This window comes from Selaginella moellendorffii, unplaced genomic scaffold, assembly GCF_000143415.4.
Source record: "Selaginella moellendorffii unplaced genomic scaffold, v1.0 SELMOscaffold_48, whole genome shotgun sequence".
In the NCBI taxonomy this organism is placed as follows: domain Eukaryota; kingdom Viridiplantae; phylum Streptophyta; class Lycopodiopsida; order Selaginellales; family Selaginellaceae; genus Selaginella; species Selaginella moellendorffii.
In genome coordinates this window covers 723617-743383 of record NW_003314309.1, presented here as the reverse complement: position 1 = coordinate 743383, position 19767 = coordinate 723617, and the positions used below count along the sequence as shown (strand labels likewise).

General features: G+C 45.9%; 6 protein-coding genes across 7 annotated transcripts; 3 read left to right on the top strand and 3 right to left on the bottom strand.

The window, feature by feature from the left end:
* Positions 1-200: 200 nt before the first annotated feature.
* Positions 201-2937, top strand: LOC9647576 (luminal-binding protein 5). The gene is made up of 8 exons (XM_002981373.2): positions 201-334; positions 414-672; positions 742-956; positions 1020-1262; positions 1327-1806; positions 1866-2020; positions 2080-2162; positions 2211-2937. The coding sequence occupies exons 1-8, from the start codon at positions 292-294 to the stop codon at positions 2713-2715; spliced, it is 1983 nt and encodes a 660-aa protein (XP_002981419.1). The 5' UTR covers positions 201-291; the 3' UTR covers positions 2716-2937.
* Positions 2938-2987: 50 nt separating this feature from the next.
* LOC9647391 (TATA-box-binding protein 2) lies at positions 2988-4514 on the top strand. Its single transcript, XM_002981372.3, has 8 exons — positions 2988-3432; positions 3526-3613; positions 3680-3751; positions 3841-3891; positions 3985-4029; positions 4084-4176; positions 4239-4340; positions 4386-4514. Exons 1-8 carry the CDS (start codon positions 3017-3019, stop codon positions 4458-4460), a joined length of 942 nt encoding a protein of 313 aa, XP_002981418.2. The 5' UTR covers positions 2988-3016; the 3' UTR covers positions 4461-4514.
* On the bottom strand, positions 4452-6068 carry LOC9647575 (allene oxide synthase, chloroplastic). Its single transcript, XM_002981261.2, has one exon. It carries the CDS (start codon positions 5957-5959, stop codon positions 4523-4525), a length of 1437 nt encoding a protein of 478 aa, XP_002981307.1. The 5' UTR covers positions 5960-6068; the 3' UTR covers positions 4452-4522.
* Positions 6069-6108: 40 nt separating this feature from the next.
* LOC112350339 (pentatricopeptide repeat-containing protein At4g02750-like) lies at positions 6109-8205 on the bottom strand. The gene has a single exon (XM_024686316.1). It carries the CDS (start codon positions 8203-8205, stop codon positions 6109-6111), a length of 2097 nt encoding a protein of 698 aa, XP_024542084.1.
* Positions 8206-8369: 164 nt separating this feature from the next.
* On the top strand, positions 8370-10707 carry LOC9647574 (protein O-glucosyltransferase 1). Of its 2 annotated transcripts, none has more exons than XM_024686452.1 (8): positions 8370-8567; positions 8674-9137; positions 9227-9413; positions 9468-9532; positions 9616-9826; positions 9887-10320; positions 10373-10478; positions 10553-10707. In XM_024686452.1, exons 1-6 carry the CDS (start codon positions 8481-8483, stop codon positions 10163-10165), a joined length of 1293 nt encoding a protein of 430 aa, XP_024542220.1. In that variant the 5' UTR covers positions 8370-8480; the 3' UTR covers positions 10166-10320; positions 10373-10478; positions 10553-10707. The 2 variants fall into 2 exon arrangements, with proteins under 2 accessions (XP_024542220.1, XP_024542221.1); XM_024686453.1 differs by having other exon boundaries at positions 8370-8622.
* A 1391-nt stretch (positions 10708-12098) lies between these two features.
* Positions 12099-14207, bottom strand: LOC9647255 (acetylornithine deacetylase). The gene is made up of 10 exons (XM_002981260.2): positions 13820-14207; positions 13501-13751; positions 13326-13434; positions 13119-13260; positions 12998-13055; positions 12913-12930; positions 12746-12865; positions 12537-12693; positions 12447-12480; positions 12099-12388 (listed from the first exon to the last, which is right to left on the bottom strand). Exons 1-10 carry the CDS (start codon positions 14141-14143, stop codon positions 12279-12281), a joined length of 1323 nt encoding a protein of 440 aa, XP_002981306.2. The 5' UTR covers positions 14144-14207; the 3' UTR covers positions 12099-12278.
* Between the last annotated feature and the right edge of the window lie 5560 nt (positions 14208-19767).

Genomic DNA, 19767 nt, shown 5'->3' with positions numbered 1-19767 from the left:
TGGCATTTAAAACAAACGGCCTCGATTTGTCCACGCCCACGCGATCCGGCGGCAATAAAACAACCAACAAAATGCCGGGCTCTGATTGGCCGAGCCACTTCATTGTAGAGTGGCCACGCCTTCTGATTGGCTGGATGACCTGGTTTATTCTCATTGGGGCGTTTTCCACGTGTCGTGCTCCCATTCGCTTGCTTGCATCTGCCCTAGTTCTTTCTAGAGCTTTCAGCTAGCACCAGAGGAGTTAAAAAGGCATGCGCGCTTAGGTCTCGCAGCATTTCGACAGAGAGCGCGATGGAGAGATCGGTGATTCTACTGTTCGCGTTGCTCATCGCAGGTGAGATTTTAGATCTAGTGTCCAAGGCCAGCGGCAGCGATCGATAGTTCGTCTAAAATCTTCCCCTTTGATCGTGTAGGAGCTGCTGTGGTCGCGAAAGAAGAAGCAGCGAAGCTAGGGACTGTGATTGGCATTGATCTTGGCACCACTTACTCGTGTGTGGGCGTCTACAAGAATGGCCATGTCGAAATCATCGCCAACGATCAGGGCAACCGTATCACTCCTTCCTGGGTGGCTTTCACCGAGACAGAGCGTCTCATTGGAGAAGCAGCGAAGAATCAAGCCGCTGTTAATCCCGAGAGGACGATCTTCGATGTCAAGCGGCTAATTGGAAGGAAGTAAGTTAGATTCCCATTTGCAATTTTTCCTACTTGTTCCTTCTTGATCTAACTCTCGTACCGTCACAGGTTTGAAGACAAAGAGGTTCAAAAAGATATGAAGCTCTTTCCATTTAAGATCGTCAACAAGGATGGAAAACCGTACATCCAAGTCAAGGTGAAGGATGGCGAGACTAAGGTCTTCAGTCCAGAGGAGATAAGCGCTATGATTTTGACGAGAATGAAGGAGACGGCCGAGTCATACTTGGGCAAGAAGATCAAGGACGCCGTTGTCACAGTTCCAGGTACTCATTCATCTAGTTGTTTGTTTTCCAAATCATAGTTTTTACTGATCTTCTCGATGGCAGCGTACTTCAATGACGCACAGAGGCAGGCAACGAAGGATGCCGGTGCCATCGCCGGACTGAATGTGGCTCGTATTATCAACGAGCCCACTGCGGCAGCAATCGCCTATGGACTGGACAAGAAGGGTGGTGAGAAGAACATCCTTGTGTTTGATCTCGGTGGTGGTACTTTCGATGTCAGTATCTTGACGATCGACAACGGAGTGTTTGAAGTGTTGTCTACCAACGGAGACACCCATCTTGGAGGTACTTTGATCAAAGCCTTCTCCTTTTCTTTCTTACAGCTCGAAACTGACATCTACCAATGCAGGTGAGGACTTCGATCAGAGAGTGATGGACTACTTCATCAAGCTCATCAAGAAGAAGCACAACAAGGATATCAGCAAGGACAACCGGGCTCTTGGCAAGCTTCGTAGGGAAGTTGAGCGTGCCAAGAGAGCTCTCAGCAACCAGCACCAAGTCCGGGTGGAAATCGAGTCCCTCTTCGACGGTGTCGACTTCTCGGAGCCTCTGACCAGAGCTAGATTCGAGGAGCTGAATGCCGATCTTTTCAAGAAGACGATGGGGCCAGTCAAGAAGGCTATGGACGACGCCAACTTACAGAAGAGTGAGATCCACGAAATTGTTCTTGTTGGCGGGAGCACACGAATTCCAAAGGTGCAGCAGCTCTTGAAGGACTTTTTTGACGGGAAGGAGCCGAACAAGGGTGTGAACCCCGACGAGGCTGTGGCTTTTGGTGCTGCTGTCCAGGGCGGTATCTTGAGCGGTGAAGGCGGCGACGATGTTAAAGGTAAGCAAATACTTGTCTTCTTTTGTAATTCATCTGTGCTAACGCGCGTCCATTGACAGGCATTCTTCTCTTGGACGTTGCGCCCCTTACTCTGGGTATCGAGACCGTTGGTGGAGTGATGACCAAGCTGATCCCCAGGAACACGGTCATTCCGACCAAGAAGTCTCAGGTCTTCACCACGTACCAGGACCAGCAGTCAGCCGTGTCCATTCACGTAAGTCGTCATTCCCTCTTTTGCTGTATGGTAGAGCTAACTTTGCTCGGTTGGTATAGGTGTACGAAGGCGAGAGGAGTATGACGAAGGACAACCGCGAGCTCGGGAAGTTCGACCTCGCTGGCATTCCTCCGGCTCCACGGTAAGATCTCCCACAGGCAACTCAACTTAACGATCTCTCTTTTTGCAGTGGCGTCCCTCAAATCGAAGTTACCTTTGAGATCGATGCCAATGGTATCCTCAACGTCAGAGCCGAGGACAAGGGCACCGGCAAGTCCGAGAAGATCACCATCACCAATGACAAGGGGCGATTGACCCAGGAGGAGATCGACCGGATGGTTCGCGAGGCGGACGAGATGGCCGAGGAGGACAAGAAGCAAAAGGAGAGGGTGGACTCGAGGAACGGCCTGGAGACGTACCTCTACAACATGAGGAACACGATCAACGACAAGGACAAGCTGGCGGACAAGATCGAGAAGGAGGACAAGGAGAAGATCGAGGAGACGCTCAAGGAGGCGCTCGAGTGGCTCGACGATAACAACACCGCCGAGAAGGAGGACTTCGATGACAAGCTCAAGGAGGTGGAGGCGGTGTGTAACCCGATCATCACGCAGATCTACCAAAAGACCGGCGGCGCCGCGGGATCGCCATCGTCCGAAGACGACGACTCTGACGATGATCACTCGGAGTTGTGAGTTCTTCCAGTTTTTTTTTCTCTCCTCTCGCTCTCTCTCTCTCTCTCTCTCTCTCTCTCTCTTGGATCTCTTCTTCTCTTTCCTCTCGGGCGGCCTTTTGCAGTAACATCTCGTGTAAATGTATAAAACAATAGAGCCAAAAGATTAGTTTGATAACAAGGAGGGATTTTTTGTGCTCTTTCATCAATGTCAATGGAGAAAAAAGGAAAGCTCTTGGCTTGAGAATCTTCCACGTGTCACTCCTTCATGCCAAACGTATACGTATTAATAGGGCTCGCGAAGAGCGGTCCATTGTTTTGGAATGGAGGGATGTGAAGAGGCGGGCGCCGGGAAAAGCCAAGATTTCGTCCCCGAGGAGCACATTCTTCACGGCGATCCGGCGCTGCCGCCGCCCTTGATCGATCGGCGCCTCCAATACCAGCAGCAGCAGCAAGATCTTGCTGCTCAGCAAGATTTCTTCGCGCAGCAAAATTTCTTCCAGGGTCAGTATGCCGCGGCTCCAGCGATCGCGAATCTGGATTCCAGTCAGCTGCAGCAGTACTTCGCGTGGCAGCGCCAGAATGTGGCTTATCAGCACCAGCCGCAGCAGCAAATTCATCAAGAACTGGAGAACAATCCATCGCCTTCGAGCAAAGAGGGCTTCTCGCGACTGGGATTCCAAGGCGGCGTGGCTGTTGACTTGAGCAAGCATCCGTCAGGGATCGTTCCCACGCTCCAGTTGAGTGATATCTTCTTGTTGGAAAAATGGAACTTTAGACTTTCCTGGTGGATTTATTTTATCCTATTTTCTTTTTTGATTCCGCCATCCAGGAACATAGTCGCGACTGTGAACATGGATTGCAAGCTCGAGCTAAAGACGATCGCGCTGCATGCAAGGAATGCCGAGTACAATCCCAAGGTTTGTTTGTGTTCTTTTTTTTCTCTTGTTTTTATGACTTGTCTCTCTCTCTCTTCTCTTATCCAGCGTTTTGCTGCTGTGATCATGCGTATAAGAGAACCCAAAACCACGGCTCTCATCTTTGCGTCCGGAAAGATGGTGAGATTTTTATCCGTGACCTCGACGACTAACTGCTAATTCAGTAAGATTTTTTTTTATTTTTTTTTTCTTGTTTGGTCTCTACTTAGGTGTGCACTGGGGCCAAGAGCGAACAAAATTGCAGGCTTGCGGCTAGAAAGGTTTCTCAACCAACTAAGAGAAAAAAGACTACTTGAAAGAGGCAGTCAATGACTTCTAGCTACTTACGCAAGTTTTGTGTGCATGGTGTCTAGTACGCTCGGATCATCCAAAAGCTTGGCTTTCCCAGTCAATTCAAGGTACTAGAGCCTGTCAAAATCATGTGTATCTTCCATAGCCTTTCTCCTGCACAGGACTTTAAGATTCAGAACATCGTGGGATCGTGCGATGTCCGATTTCCAATCCGGCTCGAAGGCCTCGCCTTCTCCCACGGCCACTTCTCAACAGTTAAGCTATGCTCATTTCTCCTGTTCTTCTTCTTCTCTTGGTTAAGACATTCGTTTCGCAGTACGAGCCGGAGATCTTCCCAGGACTCATTTACAGAATGAAGCAGCCTAAGATCGTCTTGCTCATCTTCGTCTCTGGCAAAATCGTGCTCACGGGAGCAAAGGTTTGATCCCTCTCTCATGCTTTGATACTGAAAAAAGCTCCACAGGTAAGAGACGAGATCTACGAAGCTTTCGAGAACATCTACCCCGTGCTAGCGGAATTCCGAAAGATCCCACAGTGAAGAACCAGGAGTAAGTTATGAGCTATCAATCAATCAAAGAGCTTATACACTCCAGCTTGGAGCTAGGCACTTACTTTGTTGCCAGTTCTAGTTGCCACGGAGATCTTTCTCAGCGATTTGATCACGGGCGACTCGGGCTTGGAATCCGGGCCCAGCTTGATGCTTTCGTACCGCAAGTAGAGCTGCGCGACGAACAAACGCCCGATTGTCTCCACGAAATCCTTCCCTCCACACTGCTTGTTGGCAGAGCTCGTAGAGTCCGTGTTGCGGCCATTGGACCAAAACACACAGCGCTCCAGCTCGCGGCCTTGGGCCCCGAGGAAGCGATCCGGGACAAACTCGTCCGGCGAATCGAAGACTGTGGGATCCCGGCACACGAGCGCCTGCGATCCGCCCAGCAGCTCGCCCTTGCGGATGAGAAACTCCCTCCCATCCCCGGACTCCACCACGAATTCCCGCCGCGCGCGCCCGTACTGGTAGAGCACCGGCGGCGCGATCCTCATCACCTCCAGCACGGTCGATTTGAGCAGCGGCATTCGCTCCACCGCGGCCATGAACTTGCGCGCGCTACCATCGTCGCCCATCGCGCCGCGGATCTCCCCGCCCAGCCGCTGCTGGAACGCCTCGCTCTGCGACGCGACGTAGAACAGCAGCGATGGGAGCATCCGCGAGAAGCCCAGGAACCCATTCACGCCCACCACGAACACGAGATTGTGGAGCGCCTCCTCGCGATCCAGCCCGAATTGCTTCTCGCCCATGTCGATCAGCGCGGTGGCGTTGTCGCGGAAGAATCCGGCGATGCGATCGTAGGGCCACCGGACGATCAGTGGCGGCAGTGGAAAGCTGCGGAGGAGGAGCTCCTCGATCACGGCGGGGAGTTGCGTGCGTGGCGAGATTGGCGCGAATTGGACGCCAATCCATAGCTGCATTAGCAGGGGGCCGTATGACCCGAATTGACTGGATGGGTCAGCGCCGCCGGTGACCGCCTTGACCATGAAGTTAAACGCCAGATCCAGGAGCTTGGAGCTCACGGCGATGGAGTTCTTCGTCCCGGACTCCATCTCGGCCTCCACCCCGGCGAGAGCGCTGGCCATCTCGGCCTCAAACTCGGACAGGAACCTCGGGCCGGTGCTCTTGAGGATCTGGAACACGAATTCCTTGAGACGGGCGTGCTTCTCCTCCTCGGTGTCGAGGTACGCCAGCGTTCTAACGCCGCCGGTGAAGGCATCGGATGGCTTGTAGGAGCCAACGAAGACGTCGCGCTTGTCGACTTTGGAGTTGTCGAAGAGAACTGGGAAGGATCTCTGGTCGAGGAGGGCGATCCCCGCGGGGTTTGGAAATCCCGGAGGAGTGGGGATGAAGTTTACCTTGAGCACGGTGCTCTTGTATTTCTTTACGCGGCTCTTGAAAAACTCCACCTCGCCCTGGATGTAGTGGAAGTCGAGCTTGTCTTTGATAGCACTCAGCCATGGCACACCATAGCTTCCGGGGACCTCCATAGCCACAACTTCTTCCAAATGGTGCCAGACTCTCTTAAAGGCTCACGTGTTTTCCACGAAAGCTTGTCAACCATACGGAGTTTTTGGAATTACCCTCCGCGAGATGGTCAGTTCTATCCTCCGTTGTCGTTGCTTGAGAAGTGTGGCATTTAACAATAGCGCATCGCATTCGTGACAAGTACGTATGGAGCAGCGACGTGAGGATTGAGCTCCACCGCTGCCTCGGCTGCCCGAGCTCCGCACTCGGCATCGCCCGGGCCCCGGAACGAGGCCCCGAGCAGCGACAGCCAGGCCTGGAAGTCGGGCTGGAAAGGCATCGTCTCCATGAGCTCTTGGGCATCTCGGGCATGCCCGGCTCGGCCCAGCAAATCCGCCATGCAGCTGAACTGCTGCTTCATGGGTGTCAATCCAAAGTCCAAGCTCATCGACGCAAACCATCGGCAGGCCGAGCGCAAATCCCCGCCATGGCTGCAAGAGATCAAAGCCGACGTGAACGACGCCTCTGCCGCTTTGATCCCTTCCAAGTGTAGCTCGCAGAAGAGCTCCAGCGCTTCCGTGGGATGCCCGGACTGGGCATATCCCGCAATCGTGGCCGTCCACGCCGGGATCTCCCTCTCGGGCATACCGTCAAAGAGAGCCCGGGCTCCCAGCATATGCCCGGCCTGGGCATATCCGTGCACGATAAGATTCCACGACACTTGCGAGCGCTGGAGCATCGCGTCAAACAGGCTCCGGGCCTGCCGTACGTGGCCGCCCTGCACGTACGCGGTCAACAGCGCGTTCCACGCCACCACGTCCCTGTACGGCATCCGGTCAAACGTGGACTTGGCCTCGTCCACGTGGAAGCCGTGCGTGTAGGCGGTCAACAGGGCGGTCCACGAGACGAGGTCCCAAGCGGGCATGGAGTCGAAGAGCCGCTTGGCCTCGCGAGGGTGGCCGTTCTGGGAATATGCCGTGACCATGGCGTTCCAGGAGATTAGATTCCTCTCCGCCATGCCATCGAATATCTCCTTGGCGTGTTCCAGCAGCGAGTTCTCGGCGTACGCCGCCAGCATTGCCGTACAACACACGAGATTATTCTCTGGAATCTCGTCGAAGATCTTCCTGGCTTGATCGAGATGCCCGTGCTCCGAGAAGGCGGTGAGCATCGCCGTCCAGACCATGGCGCTCCACTCGGGCATCCGATCGAGAAGAGCTCTGGCTTCGCGGAGGAGCCCTCCTTGCAGGAGTCCCGCCAGCATCAAAGACCAGGAGATGCGATCGCGCTCCGGCATCCAGTTGAAGAGATCCCTTGCGTGATCTAAACGACCCCTTTGAGCAAATGCCGAAAGCAAAGCGTTCCAGGAAACCACATTCCATTCCGGAATCTCGTCCAGGAATTCTTTAGCCTCCCGGAGGTAGCCATTGTTTGCAAAGGCCGAGAGCATTGCGTTCCAGGAGAAGACGTCGAGCTCTGGGGTTGAATCAAACACTTGCTTGGCGAGCTCCATTTGCCCGTTCTGGGAATATGCTCCGACCATCGATGTCTTTGAGACTAGATTATGCTCCGGCATAGAATCAAACGTATCTTTTGCCGCCGCCAGATGCCCTGTCTCCGTATAGGCCGACAGCATTGCCGCCCACGTCACCATGTCGCGCTGCTGCATGGAATCAAACAGTCGCTTGGCCTCTTCCAAATGCCCATGTCTGGCATATGCTGACAGCATCGCGTTTCTTGACATAAGATCCCACTCCGGCATTGCAAAGAATATTCCTTTTGCCTGCTCAAACTTGCCTGCTTGTACGTAAGCCGACAGCATTGCTGTCCATGACACGAGATTTCTCTCCGGCATTTCATTGAGTATCTTTCTAGCACCCTCAAAATCCCCAGACTTGGTATTTGCGTCAAGGATAGCGGTGAAGGCCACAACGTTCCACTCGGGCATCTTCTCAAAGATATTGTTGGCCTCCTGGAAGCGTCCATGGTCGGCATACGCGCAGAGCATGAGAACCCACGAGTAAGTGTTCTTGTGAGGGATCGAGGCGAAGACCTCCTCGGCCTTGGCAAGGCTGCCACACTTGGCATACATTTGGACGAAGAGATTAAGGAGGAACACTCCGGAAGAGGGAAGAAGATGTGGATTGGAGAGAAGCCGAGAGTGGGCGGACTCGACATCGCCCAGAGTCTTGCATGATTTGATCAGTGACGCGCAAAAGTTCGTATCAAAACAAGCTTGCATATGGAATATACCACAGGCTCTTGGCATATGCGAAGATTCTTGGGACGGTCATGGGAATCCATGGTCCACGTTTATCGGACCGTCCATTAGCCTACCGTTGAACGAGTCAAATGTAAAAGTCAACGGTTTCGAGTACGTGTCGTTATACCAGTGGAAAGATTCCTCTTTTCTCTTTCTGGTCTGGTAGAGAGGAAAGGTTCCTCTTTTCTCTTTCTGGTCTGGTAGAGAGAGTGGAGTGGAGTCCAGCTCGATCGAGCGATCCATCGATCTATCTCCGATCCATCCATCTCTCACTCGATTCCATGTTCTATGGAGATCTCTTCCGTAACAGGGTGCTGGGAGCAGCCATGGCGTTTCTACTCCTCGTTTCCCTGTTCTTCTTTTTCAGAGTAAGCAAACAGTAAATTATCCATCTAGCTCCAATCGGTCGATCGATCGGCAAGTGTAAGTTTAGTCTCGATCTTACACTCACGGCGATGCTTCCCGGTGATCCAGGAGGACCAACGAGTTGACCCTCTCGCGGTAGTCGCGCATGAGGAGGACCACATGGGGACGATCCATCGCCAGCAGCAGCAGCCCAATTGCCCATCTTACTTCGCATGGATCCACGAAGATCTGGCTCCCTGGAGCGAGAGTGGGATCACTCGCGAGCACCTGGACGAGGCCCGGCGAAAAGGCGATTTTCGGCTCGTTATCGTCGATGGTAAGCTCTACTTTGAGCGGATTCAGGAATGCATCCAGACCCGGGACGAGATCACTCTCCAAGGATTGCTCTTGCTGCTGGAGAAATTCCCCGGGATGATTCCGGACATGGAGATGGTCTTTGTTTGCAATGATTTCCCTCAAGTTCCCAAGGACGAGTATCGGTCAAAGCCGCCGCCGCCAATCTTCTCCTATTGCACGTCCAGGTTCGGGGGGCATTTTGATATACTCTTCCCAGATTGGTCTTTCTGGGGATGGTAAGCGAGCACTATCGTCCCTGAGCTTCTTCTTTTCGCTGTTTTTTCGAGAGCTTGATCGCCAAAACTTTGTGAATTTTCTTTCATAGGCCACAAGTCAAGATTCGTCCCTGGGAGCAAGAAAGTGTGGAGATTTTCGAGGGAGCGAATGAAACGGATTGGTTTGAGAGGGAGGCGATTGCCTACTGGAAGGGAAATCTTTGGGTGATGACACCGGTTCGCGAGGAGTTGCTTCAATGCAACAACACGCAATACAACGTTGTCGTCTATTATTTGGTAAGAATCCACGCAAATGGTGATGAAGTTTTTACATTTTTTTTTAATTCCCAGGATTGGGCAAAAGAGGAAGCCGAGGGATTCAAGACATCGTCGCTATCAAAACAATGTCACACCAGGTAATGAAATGGACTTAAAATCAGAAGTGATGGATAAAGATTGTAAACTTTGTGTGTGCTTTTTCTTGATATTTGTGGCGTAGATACAAGGTTTATGCTGAAGGACGAGGGTGGTCAGCTAGCCTCAAATACTTGATATCTTGTGGCTCCACAATTCTCCACATTCAGCCCGATTTCTGGGAGTTTTTCGCGAGATCCTGGCTACCTTATGTGGAGTACTGGCCAATCAGCAGAGAGAACATGTGTTCATCCATTAAGCATGCTGTGGACTGGGGAAACGCACATCCATTTGAGGTAAATCTCATTCTTCCATTTGGTTTTCTTTGCCTAAACTTCTCTTCCAAATCTTCGAAGGCTTCTGCTATTGGAAAACGTGGGCAAGCCTTTCTCAAGGAGCAGCTAACCATGGATCACGTCTACTCGTACATGCTGCATGTCATGCAAGCGTACGCAAAGTTGCAAAGGTTCAAGCCGGAGGTTCCCAAAGGCGTCCAGCCATGGCGGCCGAATCCAGGTGAAAACATTGGAAATGTTACAGCAGGACAACCTTGCAACATGCCTCCCAGGGATCAAGTCATGGTGTCAAGGTTTACGGCCAGCCAAGTTGCTGGATACTGGCAAAAATGCTCCTAACCTTTTCTTTTCTCAATCTTTTGATCAACAAAAACTAATAATCGAATCTGGAAGAGCCCTAAAGAATCTTTTGTTTTTTGGTAATGGCGAGCAAGAGGAAGCGCGGGAGCAAAGCAGACGAGAAAGAGGACGAGGAGACCGTGGCGGTGTGCGAGGTATGATGGGATAATCGAATCCGGGGTAGCCCTAATCTCTTGGAGCTCGTAGATATCAAAGAATCGCAAGGTCTCGGTGCGCAAATGGAGGGGGCAAGTCTTGGTAGACATTCGAGAGTATTGGTACAAAGGAGGCGAGTGCTTGCCAGGGAAGAAAGGTTGGTTTTCAACTCCAAATCGATCAAACCCACACCCACACACTGATCAATAGTTGCTTTGTTGATTATTCCAGGAATCTCTCTCACCATGGATCAGTGGAATGTTCTCCAAGAGCACGTTAAACAAATCGATTCTGCGGTACAGCGCGTGAACTGACGATCATCGTTTTTTTTTTTTCTCCCCTTTCTGCTAAAAAGGTTTTTAGAAAAATGGTTTTGTTGCAGTCGAGTATAGGGTTTTTTGTATCCAGTGATGGATTTCGTCGTCAAGGAGAGACCAAACTGGAGGAGGAGCGATTTGAGCACCAGCGAGATGCTCGACAGGATTGTGGATTTTTGTTCCAGGTATGAGAAACTCTCCCCAGAGGAGAAGACTTCTGCTAGGACGGAACACACACGAGTTGCTCTCGGAGAGTTTCTCTTCCAAGTTAACAAGATTGAAAGGGAAGGCTTTGACACTTACGATGAAACCGTGCAAGCGATCGAAAAGGGTGCTCTAGAATTGCGTGAAAAGCAGGAGGATTCGAGGCTGGAAAGCGTTCGCTGCCTTTACAAGGCCTTGAAACACTATTGGGTCGATGATGGGCAGTCACAGCCCGAGTTTTCCATCCAAGAACTGGAGAAGTGCCACGCCGAATTGCTCGCTTCAACAAATGCAGAGATCGCGGGCCGGATTCGGGGCTTAGAGAAGGAAGTCGTGTTCACAAATACGGAAGTTGGCGTGCATGTCTTTACCTGGCCAACTTTGGTGCGTGCTTCCCTGGACGAGCTCTTCACCAAAACCAAGTCGGCCCTTTCAGAGATTTCTCGCTTGGAACCGGCCAAGGCACAGATCGAAGCTGTGCTCAAGCTCGGGGGATCATTTTTCCTCGAGTTTGAGAACATACATCCTTTTCTCGATGGTAATGGGAGGTGTGGGAGGATTCTTCTGGCTGTTCTACTCAGGAGCGTGATGCCCTTCCCAAATGTTTTGTTCGTGGATCGCAACGTTGATTACGGTCTTCCACCATATATCAGTCCGATTTACTACTACGAGTGTTTCCACAAGGCGCAATCCCAGCAGGGAATCGAGTTGGATGGAGATGGCCGACCGATTGTCACGATGGAAAGCGCAAAGTGTAAGCTGGAGGTCCCTCGGCATCTCACGGCACTTATAATCGAGGGAGTTTACGTTGGCTGGAAGAGATTCTTCAAATGTCTATCCGATTCCGGTACCAATAAGAGACAAAGGTTGGCGTAGTTTCATTTTAAGAGAAATATTTGTGCTTTTTTGAATCACGGATGTAAGAATGCAATTTGGATCCGCATTATTGATCCGGATTATTGAGCATGGAGCTTTTGAAGACTGTCAGTTTATTGACTTTCATTACTTGGCCGTGGCCCCTGGAGTCCCATTTCGATTGGAGGTGCTCGTCCGTCAATCTCTTCCTCACCTAAATCCCTGACAAACAGGGACGCGAGGAGACATTTCTCCCGAGTGCCCACGTAATTTTCAACAGCTGAATGCTTCAATTTAAATCGCTAGTGTTTGGAACGAGCCCAAGCACCACGGGTGTGAGCTTCACGTGCCAAGTACTTCTCCGCTTTAGTGTTTTCATCTAGAAAATTATTTCACAATTATAATAAAATAATTTTCACATTCAATTTATAATATCAAGTACGAACAATATAACTGCAAATACAACTGACTCAAAGGGGCCACTCACTTGGCTTGCAGTCTTTGACCGGCCTCCTGATCACTCAAGCGTCGATCAAGTTGAAGTGCATTGATTAGAACGTATTTGAACTGCATCATCTTTCTTATAATGAACTATCCAAGTCTGCAATCAATATGGCAAAGATTTTGAAGCCTTGGGACATGTCCGACAGCAGACAAATCTCGTTGTCTGCATGATATGCTGATGTTAAACCTGCATCATTCACTTAAATAAATATTAGCACTTCAATAAAGAGATAATGTCATTTTACCATAGCCTATGGTTTGCACGTCATATCCTTGGTCCTGGTGATAATTGAACTTGCTCTCAGTAGGATAGAAATAGAACAAATGAAAGGTACCTGCAGATCACCAACGATTGGAAGTGATCCAGTAATTGAGAACGGCTCAACATGTCCCAGAACCTCCTCAGTGGCTTTAGCTAAGGCTTTATATCCCTTTGAGTCCATGTGACAGGCAATGCCTTGCATCTTTTCCGCATCAAATGTTATCTCCAATCTGGAAAATGGAAACTCAAGGGAGGCTTTAGCAACATTTCTATGCTCCTTACTTTCCTCTGGTGCCATCCGGTAACACATATTTAGACGCCGGTCCACGAGTCTCCAGTTTTTCTATGTTTTGGTTTATATAGTCCACGTACTGCAAGAGTTTCTTTTCAACTTCGTCCACCCTGCGCACACGTTTCAGCAAAGGGTTCTAGATCTCAAGATAGAGTACTTGTAGAAAGGTGTTATCCTGCAACATAATTCACAATGCGAGGAGCAACATATTTTAATTCGAAATCCAAAATTCAATCAAATACCTGCAATCTCCAGAAATGGTGCAAGTGTCTGGGATTTGATTAATTGCACTCCCGGGGTCTTCTTGCAAAGAAGAATTTAACAAGCTTAAGAGTCCACAATCTGCTTGCTGTCAATGCTTACATGTCCATTGTGTAGGCTTCATTGTTGAAGGGGTGTCGAACTTGTAGTTATCTTCATCTGGAACAACCTTTGGAAAATCGTTATAGAAACGATCCTGAATTTCTTTCAGTCCCTCAGAAGCAAGCTCAATTGCATTGATTCCCTGCGACACATTGCCAAGAGCTTTAGATACGGTGAGCATTACTTTCCTGTACTGTACAAATGTACCTGCTTTGGTAGACCACTGTGGGAAAGTTTTCCATGAGCTGTGAGATGCCAAGCAAGCATTCCACCGGTTCCAATGCAAGGCTGTTTGTCGGAGGAATCCATCCAATATCTGCAGAAACAAAACGAAAATACCATGTATGCAAGCTCAATCAATTGGCTAGAGCCTCGAACTTACAAAGGACCATTTTTGAGGAAATCGAGTTCATGTGCATCCATGAGTGCATCAGCCCCAATGCCCAGGACTGTGGCATTCTCTTCGTTTGCAATGAACACAGCTGCCACAGTTGTTTTGAGCCTCAACTTTGCTTCTGCCATCTGCTTCAACAGCTGCGTCACTAATGCAACATGTCCGAGGCAATCTGTAGTGCCTCGTCCATAGAGCGTATCACCATCTTCAAGCTGGGTTAACTTAAACGGCGAATGTTCCTGAAGAAAACAAAACAACTATCAGCTAGTAATCAGCTCAATTTGCAAGAGGCAAGAGCAGTAGTTACCCATTTGGTTGGATCAGCCACTACCACGTCCATATGACAGCCAACAATGGAGACTATTCTATCTTGCTCTTCACCAGGATATGTGACAATGAGGTTCTTCCTTTTTTCAAGGCCTTGAAAATAGATTGGTTTGAGGAGCAAAGGTCCACCATTGTCGATGCTATAAGGTCCCAGCACTTCAAGCACCTTAGTCACAACAAGCGATTCCTCTGGTATCAGATTTGGAGGATTGTTTTGAAGCTTCTCCGTCTTGCCGATGAAGTCTGTCAGCAGCGAAAGGAAGCTAGCCTCACCCATTGTCATCTGTCGAAGAACAGAAGCCATAGCTACTACAGCAAATACACACTAGATTCAAGACACTTTTGCATGCAATAGCTATAACTACTCGTTACCCTGCATATAGGAGCAAACAAAGGCGAGCTTATAAGCATACATGCTGATTATGATCATCGATAATGACAAAAACATTTTAATATCTGAGCAAAAATGTGACATATAACTCCAATTTCCTGGACATATCATTCAGGTACTTCTGAGCGAATAATGGACTTGATCTTGGGTACGCTCACAAAGCCAGCTGGTTTGAGCACGTACGCATTTTCAGCACTTCGTACCACTGGTAGTGATTTTCACAGTCTTGTCTCCAAGTTTATGCGGTGGTCCAGAAGGTCTTTTTAAATATTTTTAGCAAGAGAGTTTACATAGAAATTAATTCGAGTTCACTTGATTAGCCGATTGTACGAACATTCCTTTTAGTGTTTATGCACCTTATCGCTAGGAAACAAGCTCACAACAAAACAAAATTTCTGTAACCTTTCCCTTGAGTACTTCTTTGTTTTCTTGAGCTAGGGCGGTGGCAGCTAATGTGTACTTTTTGTCATATTGCCACAAGTCACTCGTGCCACCATGGTGTTGATGTTGCGTCCTTCAAACTGGGCACTCGTGACGCGACAATCAGCACAACGGTGGCTTTTCAAAATATAAAACATAAAAATACTGAATACGAACGAGCTCGTGACCACAAGAGTGACATGGAAAGGTCGAAAGAAATGGATGTTTAGGTGACTATGCTTTGATGGTGCAATCTCAACGTAGAAGAAAATGATCATACGAAAACATGTGAATGCCACCCTCCTTCGAAGTGGACGCTCCTGATTGCACGGACAGGACACGTTAACAGCCATCTGGCCCAGATGGTGGTTCAGATATCAACTCTGCTGCACTGTTTAAAATTGCTGACGCAGATCTGTCTTGAAGCTTGCAGATAGTCTACATCAACACCTTGTGAACTGTTTGTTGCTTGCAGTATTCACTAGTAGCAACACGCATGAGTCAAAGATGGCTCCGTTTGTGTAGGCGGTAGACAAACTGAGAAGGTTTTACTAACACATCTGAATTTATACCTCATAATTGCATTGTAATTTATTTGCTATTTTGAATCTAAGAACAAGACGGCTAGGAGGATAAAGTTGGACTTATCATGATACAACAATGAACAAGCTTACTTTACATCAATTAAAATTACTGGAGTAAGCCAAGCATGGACAAGCCATGAAACAGAAACGCTAGAGGTCTGCAGTATGCAAATATATATATTTGATACTACAGTGAATTGCTTGTTTAATGTGCATATAGGGGGCTTGGCGCCTCAACTCCCACCTGCAACTTAACAAGCTAACTCACTAATGTAAAGGGATAAAAGAGAAGTTGAAAGGGTAAAATGTATTATAAAAATATAATGATATACAGAAATATGCCATTTGAAAAAAAACTTGTTAGATGCAATTTTGATTTGAATTTGATGCAGTTACATATTTTTCAAAATTCCTTGATAACAAGTTGCTATCAGAGAATCTTTAAAAATATCAATTTCATTAAGCTTTGATAAAGCATAAATACCAACATTTAATATTTTTTGAGAGATATTTAGCATGCATTAGGCGTTTCTTTAGAAATAAATTCATAAAATAAACAGAAAGAAGAAAAGGCATGGATGGTGTCTGGAGGAAGTTATTGGTTAAACATGCTATTTACAATGGCACTCAATGTAGGCTATAAAAAGTATAATTATAGCATTCTAAAATCTAAAACTTAAATACCATTTAAACCTTAAATGAAATATGGATTACTGTGATATGCATGGTTAGCAAACCATATTCAAGTGTTGAAAATCTAAAATAATAAATTAAAAATTGGGTCTATTAAATATTATATTTAAGAGTTAAGGGGCTTTCACACCCACCATTAAATTACTAAAATTAATGGTAATTTATTCACACCACCACACCATTATATTAAAATCTAATTTAATAGCTGAATTTAATGGTAACTTTTTCACACCAGAAATTTACATTAAAGTAAGCTAATGTTACAATTAGCATTTCTTTTGCATTTTGCACTAAAATCCTAATGCTACACTTTGGTAGCATTAGGATTAAATTATTCTACAAATATTCTATAGGCAGCACTTGGGCCAAATTCAAGTGTCGGTTGTCAATCACAAGTTCGAGCCATCAGTAGCAGTGATCAATGCAATCCCACAGTTGGAGATCATGTTGTCATTCAATGTGGGGCTGGACAAGATTGACCTCAAAAAGTGCAAAGAGCACAGCATGGTAGTCGCCAATACACCTAATGTGCTCATAGACGAAATGGCTGATTTCACAATGATATTACTGCTGGGGACAATGTGGTAGATTGCTATATTCATGAGGGATTGTGGTTGGTCCATAGAGATTTTCCCTCTTACACAAGGTAAAGCTCTTAATTCTTAGAAATTTTCGTGATTTCTTGCTTATGGAATCCTTCCTCTTCCATAGAGATATTTATTCTTGCAGTGCCAATGATCAAGGGAGTTCTTGCTATGTCATCCATAACTTTTTGTTATTTCTCCCTCTCACATAAGAGAAAGTTTGATTTCTTGCTTGTGGAATCCTCTATTTTATTGCACACTTAACATTCTTGAGAGATCTTTGTTCTTGTGGTGCTAGTGGAATCAAGTTTAACACTCTTAGGTATAACTTAATGGCTTGTGCAAACAAAGAACCATTAAATTAACTAATTTAAAAAGAGTGTTAGCATTATCTAAAGTTTTTATTAAAAAAACTAATGCCATTATTAACTAATACTGATGTGAAAATAATAACATTAAAATATTAAATTAAGTTAAAATATTTTAATGTAAAAATTCCATATAATGGTAGGTGTAAAACCCCCTTAGATGGTTGAATCACTAATGAAGTTTTAAACCCCTATAATATGTATATACCGAAAATATAGCAAATAACTATCCCAATCTAAATATTAAAAGTTTACATACTTTATAATGATCCCTTTGAAGATTCAAATGAGCATTCTATTAAACCATCTATTTGTGTATAATAAACACTTCTGACAGTATGGCATATTTTTAGCCGAGATATTAATATATTAAATGCCTTAACTATGAACACATAATTATTATCTGAGAGAATTCACTTTGGACAAAATTGCTAGAACACCATTTGATTGAAAAGGAAGTATTTAATGGTAGTCACAAACACATTAACAAAAGGACCAAATCATTCAACAAATTTAGTTGTCAAAAGAAATAATAACATATTCATTACTAATAATTAACTATGGAAATGGTCCCATAAAATCAAACACCATCAATTATCTTTTGTAGTATAAGAGGCAGTAATATTAATTTAGCATTAAATACAGCTATACACATACTAGATAACATTATGTCATATATTTGGCTAATAGAAAGATTTGCATAATTTCTTAATCACACAATGATGTCCTATATGCTCACTTGGTCATAGTATATATAAAGAAAGCATGGAATAAATCATAACTAGCCACAAATAATTAATCCCTATAAAGTAAACAAGGTCATCCTTAAAACAATTGTAAATGCTAAAATAGCAAATCATCAACAAAATTCTCAACCTATCATGAAACATTTAAATCTTTTACTCAATCTTTTTAGCCTCATAACCTTTATTAAGTAAATATAAATTTAGTTTTGCACATTATGAACATTAAACATCAAATAAAGCAACCACTAATGACATAGAATTCTTATTTGAAAAATACACTAATGTTGGAATAACATACTTATCAAAAATACAAGAAAAGAGTAAAAAAGCAAGAGGAACTTGGAAAAAGATGTCAATATCAACTATAGAATGTCCTTAGTAGTGAACAATCTCGAAGTTATATATATAAAGTTTTAAAGCCCATTAAGTAGTATTATCAACCATGTTCTCCAATAATGAAATTATTGTAGCATGATCACCTTCTAGTATATTCAAAAATCATGCAAGCATATATAAAGCTTCTTAAAACCCTAAATTAATATTAAACACTTTTTTATTATGGAGTAGTTCACCTTTGCTAGTTACAATGTACAATTGATAATTGCAAGGGGATGATATTGATTAAGCATACTCATGGTCTCTTGCATCAACACACCCAATATTAGAAGCATCCATAAACAAGTTGAAAGGTCAAGTAGAATTAGGATATGTCAATTGTCAACACTTCTTTGAGATCCACAAATGCCTACTTATAATTCTCAAACAAAATGAAAGATGATGTTGATAACTTTATTATAACATGTTGTGTACCTTTATGTCATATAGCAAAACCAATTTTTATTCTTTATGGCAACAATTATATATATCTGTGTGCGTGGGATGAGGTAAACTTAGTCATGTGTGTGGGTATTCTTGAGTTTGAGCTCTAATCATTATAAGTTTCATCTTTAGTATGGATTGGTTGCAATGTAATTATGTTAAATCTGATTTTAAACTTTCTTCCCCTTGTCTCATACTTTTTTATATTTTTTCCATTTCTCTCACCTCTATTTTACTTCATCCCTTTACTTTTACTATCACTTTTGTCTCTATATTACTTTCTATTATATTTCCTTTTTATTTTCATGAAACTTACAATTTACTTAATGAAATAGGAGTCAAAGTTATGGCCAAAGTGTCTAAAAAAACTTCAAATAATAACATATATAAGGTAGAAATTTCTTCAATTAATTTTAGAGTGATATAATAATCCAGCTTAGCAAATTATCGCAAATGTGACTTCAGGTATCGAAAGTTACCTGTCGGCTAGTCCTTACGGACACTCTTACCTTACTGCCACGATGGCAGGAGGTCAGTATTGCTGGTTCCTTTTATCAGCCCCTCTTGTTCAAGTGTTAGTTTACTGGGCTTAGCACCTGTACTTAGCCAGATGGACATAAGGTAGGAACTCCTATGTGTTTCTAGCTGAGCATACTCGGCCTGGCTCTTAGTTTTCTTTTGCTCTGTCTTGCACTGGCTTGACAAGAACCCTCGCGTATTGAGATTGGTCCCTCAATATCGCCGGATGATAGCTTACCGTGTCTGCCAAACACCCTCGCTATCATGCCCTGTCTACCAAACACCCTCGCTATCATGCCCTTTGTGTTAGTCTCAATTCAGTCCTAAATGCTATTTATGGAAAGTGTCCAGATTTGCTCATTTGGCATATCTACGGAATGTAGAGATTGTCCTGAACACAATGGTGTTCATCCCATGTCCAAATTCGCAATCTAGGGACATTCCATATTTAGTAAGTTTCGAGCTTGTCCCAGAGACTAACTCCTAATATTAAAGGAGGCTTAGGTGTGAGACACAAAATCCCTAGGCCCCAAAGTGGAGCTGGAAGGGCGCCACATGGTAGTGGCCGAAGCGAGAGCCAAACGAGCGTAACACGTTTGGACCAAAAGCTCCGACTTGAAAAGTCAAGAGCGGGAGTGGAACTCCCAACGAAGTGCTCGAGGAACGAGCACGAAGCGAGAAAAAGGCAAGGCTCCAAAAAGGGACCCGAGTTGGAGTCCGAAGTGGAGTCCGAGATGGACCCGCGTTGGAGTCCGAAGTGGAGTCCGAAATGGACCCGAGTTGGAGTCCGAAGTGGAGTCCGAG